An 8,332-nucleotide genomic window follows, 5' to 3' on the forward strand; every position below is an offset into this window, starting at 1 on the left:
TGCCCTGAAAGTTGCTCAGCTACAAACAGCAGATATGTTCACGTGAGAGTGAGCAAAAAACAAACACAGTTACCGTCAGTCCAGTTGAACAGCAAAGAACGCTTTAAGTGCGTGTTTACGTCACGGTCTAGTACAGGACTCGTGACACACAACCCAGTGCTTTATAAATAGCTACATGACCCTGCTGCATTTCAACGAAATGCATGGTGCCTTGCGGCAATAACTAAGACAGGCCGTGTGTAATATGAACTGTAACAAGGGATAATATATTTTAAGCAGAGCCATATTCTTATTGAGACATTGCATTATGATATAAGCATGGATGTTGTACACTGCAGCAAAAACTGACACAGAGATTAGTGGAATGTAAACGAAGACATAGTTTAGCTTTGGTGTAATTGACACAGCCAAAGACGAAGTTTAAACACTGACAGGACATTTTCGAATAGAAAAAGATATATTTATCAATGCGGCAATAGCTAATAGATAGACCAGTGCGACATAAAACTGGAACTGGTCTATCACCGTAATAACTGAGTCAGGGGTTCGCCTAATATGATGAAAAACACTTTCGGTTTGAACGTAAACAAAGGGATTGTCTTGTCTGCAATAAGTGAGTCAGATTCTATCACAACATGAGCAAGAACATGGTTTGAAACAGGACACAAAAAAACAGCATGGTCATGGTGCAGTATAACAGATAGGGAGACATGGTGCAATGATAACAAAGCCAGATCATCCCAAGCAATACATCTCGAGGTAAGGCCTGGTATAATACAAATGAAAACATGCTCTACTGTCGCAGAAGCAGAGGCAAGGCCTAGCCTTTTATAAACTGAAGCATATTCGAATGCAGTCATATATAAGGTATGATAATTCAAACAGAGGCAACCCGGCTACAGCAATGAGTGAAACAGGGTGAGTGTAAATATAAAAAGTTGAATACTGTAATTTCATATACCGAACAGTACCTGGTGTAATGTAAACAGTTGGTGTATTATGAGCCTGGTGCAATTGTACCTGGGCAGGGTCACAAGTATGATGAACAGTTGCTCGATGTGGACCACTAATAAACAATACATGGACAAGAGTAATACATGAAAAGTCACGTTCTAGAATAATATAAACAGGAACAGAGTCATGTCAACCTCGATGTCGCTGAGTGCTTGAATAAGCGAATCCGGCCCTTGTGTCATTATGCTGAAGCACAAATCAACGCATTGATATCTAAGATCGGGCTGACTGTAATGTCAACAGAGATATGCCCAACTGCAGCAATATCTGACGCCGACTCTTCCCTCACGCAAGCAAAAACGTTGTCGTGGAAAAAAATGAAAGAGGGAATATCGGACTTTACTTGGAGACATATTTTAGAGTAGAAATGAATTAGATCGACGCTGAGGCAAGCACGGCTTGAGACACAGTCCAGGTCAATAAAAAAAACTGATATGCAATCAAGTTCAGCAATTACTGATTCCAGATCGAGTGTAACACAAAGAACAGACTTGATCAAGTAAAAATGAAATGGGAAGTGATATTTTGTAGTTTGCAACGAACAGATAGAGAATGAGATTTACAAAGAACTATAATCAATGACAGTAATAAATGAAGCCGGCCCTGCTGTGATATGAGCAGAAGCTGAAGCTCTTACTGTGACAAGAGAGAGTTCAGCGCAATATCAAGAGAAACATGGTCTAGTGTAAAGCAAATAGAGACATTGGCAAGTGCAGTAAAAACAGGGAGAGGATCTCCATTAAAATAATTACATGCTGCAGTGTATTTTTAACGAAAAGATCTCCTGTAATAGAAGATAATGTCTGGTTCCACTGACAGCTGGTGGACGCAAAATTCAATGACATCAGATTGCAGACGCCATAAAATTAGCTGGTGTCTTTGATTAGCCTGAGGAGGACGCTAAGAGTGTGGAAATGAGGAGAGACAGGTTAAATGCATGAACAGGATATTTTGAATTGTGAGAGATGGGAACGTAGTTGCTAATGTACAGGCACAGCAAGCAATTGGGAGATCAAATTGTATGTTCGCCTTTAATAAAAGCAATAGATTGATTGACTTTTTTAATTTCTTAGTTTCATAAGTAGGCTTACATTAACACTGCAATGAAGTTTCTGTGAAATTCCCTGGTCGCCACATTCCGGCGCCTGTTCGGCTACACTGAGGGAGAATTTAGCAAGGCCAATGCACCTAACTAGCACATCTTTCACTGTGGAAGGAAACTGGAGCAAGCGTAGGAAACCCACGGAGACATGACGAGAACGTGCACACTCCACTCAGACAGTGACCCAAACCGGGAATCAAATCCCCGGCACTGTGAGGCAGCAATGTCTAGCACTGTGCCATAACGTTGTCCGATAGAAAGATAGATAGACAGGTAGAGAGACAAACAGAGACACAGACAGACAGATAGATGGGTAGATAGATAGACAGACGGACAGACAGATAGATAGACAGACAGACGGATGGACGGATGGATGGATGGATGGCTGGATGGATGGAATGGTAATGCCGGTGGTTCTCCTGACCAGCTTCAAAGCAGCTTCTGTCGACTTTCAGAGATGGTAGACTTGGGCGAAGGTTGAAAGTATTTTTAGGTGGTGACAGCGAATCTATCGATCTTACTGTCGGACACTGTAGAAGATTACAGCACATTGAGAATCAATGAAGAAAGATACAATGAGCCTGTTCAATCCCTGACTCGACATGCAGACTGAGGAGACAAGTCCACGGGCTTGAAAAGTGACAGCAACACAGCCAATATTCCTTAAATATGTTATTGAAATGTGTAAAGTACACAGTCCGTGTAGTTTGATAGAACAATATATTATTTCGGTTTGTTAAGAAGTTGCGAACACATTTCTTCCAGAATGTCCAGCATAATCGGCCCTGCTCGAAGCAGAAGCAGTTTGTATTATTATCCTGTGCCATACTTGCGGTGGGATGTTTTGGCAGGTACCACATAGAGGAAGATTTACGCTATCGCTCTTTCTCTGCTTTTATGGGACAGTAAGAAGTTTAACAACACCAGGTTAAAGTCCAACAGGTTTATTTTGTAGCAAAAGCCACACAAGCTTTCGGAGCTGCAAGCCCCTTCTTCAGGTGAGTGGGAATTCTGTTCACAAACAGAGCACTTTATGGGACAGTGCAGAGTGGACTTAATTTTGAATCTACACCGGATATTCATTGTTATTATTGGACGCAAATTGAAATTATTTGGAAACCATTTGTATTCCTACGTTTCTTTATTTGGTTTCGTGTCCGGAGAACAAACTTTCTGATAAATAATGGCCATTCCAATCTCCATCTGCTTAAACAATTATTCCAGCATCACAACATCGACGACACAGGAAAAGCAGTTCCGTGGCTGGCAAACTCTCTCGGACATCCTGTGAAAGTTATATTTCTGTTGACGTTTCTATATTGAAAGCCATGCACTCAATTACATATGTGGAAAATAGATTGCAGCTGATACAAAACAAAAAACAATTCTTAATGTTAGCAAATATAGACCATTTGCTTCTTCATCACTTCATATTATTGCATAGCCATGCCTTTGTTTAACGTACACTGGAAAGAGAGAGAGAAAGAAAGAGAGAAAGAAAGAGAAAAAGAAAGAGAGACAGAAAGAGAGACAGAAAGAAAGACAGAGAGAGACAGACAGAAAGAAAGAAAGAGAGCCAGGGAGAGAGACAGAAAGAGAGAAAGAGAGACAGAAAGAGAGATAGAAAGAGAGACATTGAGAGAGAGAGAAAGAAAGACAGAAAGAAAGAAAGACAGAAAGAAAGAAAGAGAGACAGAGAGAGAGACTGAGAGAGACATAAAGAAAGAAAGAGAGACAGAAAGAAAGAGAGACAGAAAGAAAGAAAGACAGAAAGAAAGTAAATAGGTAAGTACGAAACCCCTGGATTGAGCGCACTCCATACCTAAGGATGTGCTAAAGTGCACTGAAACAAATTGAAAACTCTTCTGCTGTAATGGAGGAATCGAGGCCGCAAATGTGTGAACAGCAAGATTCCACAGAAGTGGAGATACATAATAAATACAGTTTTTAGCGGTGTTATAAGAGGGAAAGCTATTGACTCAGGGCCCTGGAGAGAACGTCCCTTCTTCTTTTTGGAAACAACGACAGTGGTATATTTTACATTCTATCTGAGATGGAGGACACATGGAGTTCTTCAGAATCTCAGCCAGAAAGACTGTCCCTCTGATAGCTCAGTATTGCAACAGGAAACTGTCGACGCTCGATGACTGGTTTTAAATTTACCTAGCCTGGCAAATGGAAATCAGGAGTTTCTGATTCGAGAGGAAGACAGGGCGAGAGAGGAAGAAAGATAGATCGAGAAAAAGGGAAAGGCAGGCGGGTGGGAGACAAGCAAGAGAGAGCCGGAGAAAGGAAAGGGCGGAAGCGAGCCTCCCCTGTGCAAATGAAATCAAGCGAGGTCGTTTTTCTGTTTATGTTGCTGCTTAAAGCAACCAGTGACCATGGTGACTGGCCACATCAGCACCTTCATCATCTCCGCTCGAAACTTGGTCTGGGCCACTGCATAGATGAAGACGTTGTTGCAGGAACTGAGCAGCTGGAGCATGTTGGTCGTCTCCTGAATGATATACTGTGAGTCATTGAAATCGAGGCTGTTGAAGTAGCCCTCACCTGTAATCTGCACGCAGAGAAAATGTCCGACATAAGGAGCCCACAAGAGGAGGAAGCTGAGCGAGATGGCAAAGAGCAGGACAATGGATCGCTTACGGTTGGCCATCTCCGGGTCGTCCTGACTGTCGGAGCCCCGGAGCCTCCTGCGGGCTCTGCTGGCCGCTAAGATGTGTTTTATTGTGAGGGCGTTGAGCAGCAGAATGAGTATGAATGGGAGGAAAGGGGTTAGGATGTGATCCAACCAGTCAAAGGCCTGCCAGAAGGGCGAGGTACTGAAGCTGGCTTTGATATCACAGAACCAGGCCACCCCGTCCCGGATGAACAAGGGCTGGAAGGTGAAGTAGAAAGGAATATTATTGATGCAGCTCAGGGCACAGACTATTCCTATAACTAGCAATGTTGTTTTCTCCGTGCAGTATCTTGTCTTCAGGCTCTGACAGCTGATGGCCACAAAACGGTCGATGGTAAAGCCCACTGTCAGCCAGACTGATCCATCCAGTGTGACAAAAGCCAGAATCATGGTGAGAGCACATGCAGGGTGGGTGAAAAGCACACTTTCACCAAAATAGATGCGCCCAGTCCGATTCAGGATGATGCCGGTGATGATGACAAGGAAATCGGTCACCGCTATTGCCACCAGATAGTAGGTGATACACCGGGAGAGTCCACACCGTCCACGGCATAAGGTTATGATCGCCACAAAATTCGCTGTGAGAGATCATGAAACAGTGATATCACTGAGCGGCTACCCAAACATTAGCAATTTACTCATGTAATATATTACTGTATTCTTTCTGATCCGTTTCTTTGTTACCTCCAGGCTCCTAAATTTTCCAAAACCTTTCATAATTGTTCAATATCAAACACGGGATTAAAAATTACTAACACATGAGACACTGCTACGGGTCCCACTCCAAACTGTGCTTTCTGGTCACTGAGTCAGTCCCCAGAGCTCGCTATCGAATTTAAACTCATGCAGATCAAGAAGAAATCAGATATTGCTCTTGGGGCTAACGGGATCAAGGGGTATGGGGGTAGACGGGATTAGGATATTGAATTTGATGATCAGCCATGACAATAATGAATGGCGGGGCAGGCTCACAGGGCCGAATGGTCTGCTGCTGCTTCTATTTTCTAAGTTTCTATGTTAGAACATTTGCTGCCAATGGTTTGAATCACAGTGAGATCCAACAATCCATCAATCCCATTCACGTGATTTCCATTGATTCTCCTTCTGGCACCGTCTCCCTTTCAATCGTCTCATTGTTTCAATTTTCTAACACCTCCACTGCCTCGCCATCCCGATGCTGTGATATCCTGGGTAAGATGGGTATAGAGGGATATGGACCAAATGTGGGCAATTGGGATTAGCTTAGGGCTTTTAAAACAAAGAGCGGCATGGACAAGTTGGGCCGAAGGGCATGTTTTGATGCTGTAAACGTCTATGACTCTATGACTCGTGTCTGAGATCGCAGCATACCTCCATTTCTAGCATCATGTGTTTGCCCTGATTTAGTCCCTACATCAATGGTGGTTATGTATTAACCATGTATTATGTACCGTTAATTGAAATACTATGTTGACAATGAGGACTGCTCAGTGGGGGGAACTCACTACACGACAATTATTACATACTTCCAGCGATCAGACTGTTAATTCGTGTATCACTGAATGTATTTTATATCACAATTCATTAATCTGATTGTTCTGTGGTAACTCATTTTGCAATATTGCAATAAGATCAGTGCACGAACATATAAGTTACAACATTATGATATACTAATAATCCGCATAACACTAGAAGCAGTAGATTGCATTTTAAAAAAAAGAAAACCCAAATTTCAACAATATGACAAATCAATGCTCATACAACATTAATTGTGTTACAATCCATGTGTCAGCGATCTAATAAACGGTATTTATATGAATGTGCAGCATAATGAATAAAATACTATCTTATAATGCCCCGTAAAACAAGTTGAATTAATGCACCAAAATTCACCACACCAAGATATAATACCACACAAGGCAGCTATAGATATGGGGATTCGGTTGAAGCCCCTCACAAGTAGGCAGGACTAAATATTGGGAAGCTAATGCTGATTCTGAAAAGAAAACAATCCTGCAAATTCTCAAAAGAAAAATAACGCTATTGGGATTCATTACTTACCATGGACACCAATAACAGCAAGGATTGGATAGAACATAGCAAAGAAGGGTCCATTCGCTGGTGCATGCATTGTCTACCAGGAGCTAATGGATTCTCAAGCCGTATTCCTTAGATCCGCGACACAATCAAACCCTCCCTCATTTATTCTAAATGAAAGGCCCCAGAGGAATAATAATGTTGCAACATACATCTGAGTTCCCTTCGCTAAACAAACAGATTAACTCACAGTTTCATGACTTTCATTTTGTAATATTCACAAGTTTGATGATCACATTATATTGGTGGGTGAATTGTTGGCTGAGAATTACGATGGGCGGCATGGTGGCACAGTTGCACTACTATACAATGGCACGACTGCTCACAGTTCCCGGGATTCGGGCTCGATTCCAGCCTTGGGTCACTGTCTATGTGGAGTTTGCACATTCTCCCCGTGTCTTTGCGGATTTCCTCTGGGTGCTCTGGTTTCCTCCCATAATCCAGAGGTGTGCAGGTTAGTTCGATTGCCCATGTTAAATTATCCCTTAGTATCCCAAGGTTAGCTTTGGGGGATTGGCAGGATAAATACGTGGGGTTACGGGGTAAGTTTGATTATGTCGGTGCGGACTCGATCGGCCGAATGTCCTCCTACTGCACTGTAGGGATTCAACGATCGAGCCACTCAGCTTAGCTATGTCCAGAAAACCTGCTTTTTTGTCTTTCAGAAGGAAATGCTGACAATAGATATTTCTATCTCTGCCAGCCTCCCAATCTTGCTTTTGAGTGTCAGACTATTTCATGTGTTTAGTTTATTGGTAAGCCTTTCAGTGATTAACGCTTCAATTTCATCTGCATATTTAAATAATTTAGATCTGAATTATTTCAACAAAAATAGCGAACCTGGAAGAATATTTAAGCTGGAGATTATCACGCGCAATACTGAGTCATATAGAAACTGTATGTGTTCTGCTAAACTCCAAGTGCAGGAAGAACCTCCAGACACTCGGGTTCAGAGTTTCTGATGCAGTAACAGATCAGTTGACAAATGATCTGGTACAAGATAAGCAGAGACATCGTCAGGTGAAATAGGAACTGCGGCATTGCATGGAAATATAACATGTTCAGTGGCAACCATCAACAGCAGCAGGGGAAATATAATTAAAAAGACATATATTCTCGTACAATAACAATTAATGAGGCTGAGTTCAAATAAATTCAGACATGGGTCGAAAGTATTATTTAGCGTCTATTTTAATAGGAACATGGTCATGGACTGGTACAGTGAAACTGGACTAGGGCCTGGTGCAACTCAAAGAATGACAAGTTAACTAAAACTAAAATCCTGGACATGGCTTGGAACAGTGTAGTAGCAACAGAGGCAAGGTCAATCAAATGTGAAATTGAATGTCATCTAGTGAAGTAAAAAATGAGACAGGACCTAGACAGCGTAATATAAACAGAGACCGTGTCTCGCTTAAGCAACATGAGACAGGATCAAGTGTAACATAAATAAAGACAGT

At 42.1% G+C, this 8,332-nt stretch overlaps 1 protein-coding gene across 1 annotated transcript; it reads right to left on the reverse strand.

Moving 5' to 3' along the window:
- Window positions 1-4,445: 4,445 nt before the first annotated feature.
- Window positions 4,446-6,906, reverse strand: LOC144484662 (galanin receptor 2a-like). The gene is made up of 2 exons (XM_078203129.1): window positions 6,837-6,906; window positions 4,446-5,374 (listed from the first exon to the last, which is right to left on the reverse strand). The coding sequence occupies exons 1-2, from the start codon at window positions 6,904-6,906 to the stop codon at window positions 4,446-4,448; spliced, it is 999 nt and encodes a 332-aa protein (XP_078059255.1).
- Window positions 6,907-8,332: the final 1,426 nt, after the last annotated feature.

Source organism: Mustelus asterias, unplaced genomic scaffold, assembly GCF_964213995.1.
Source record: "Mustelus asterias unplaced genomic scaffold, sMusAst1.hap1.1 HAP1_SCAFFOLD_122, whole genome shotgun sequence".
NCBI lineage: Eukaryota > Metazoa > Chordata > Chondrichthyes > Carcharhiniformes > Triakidae > Mustelus > Mustelus asterias.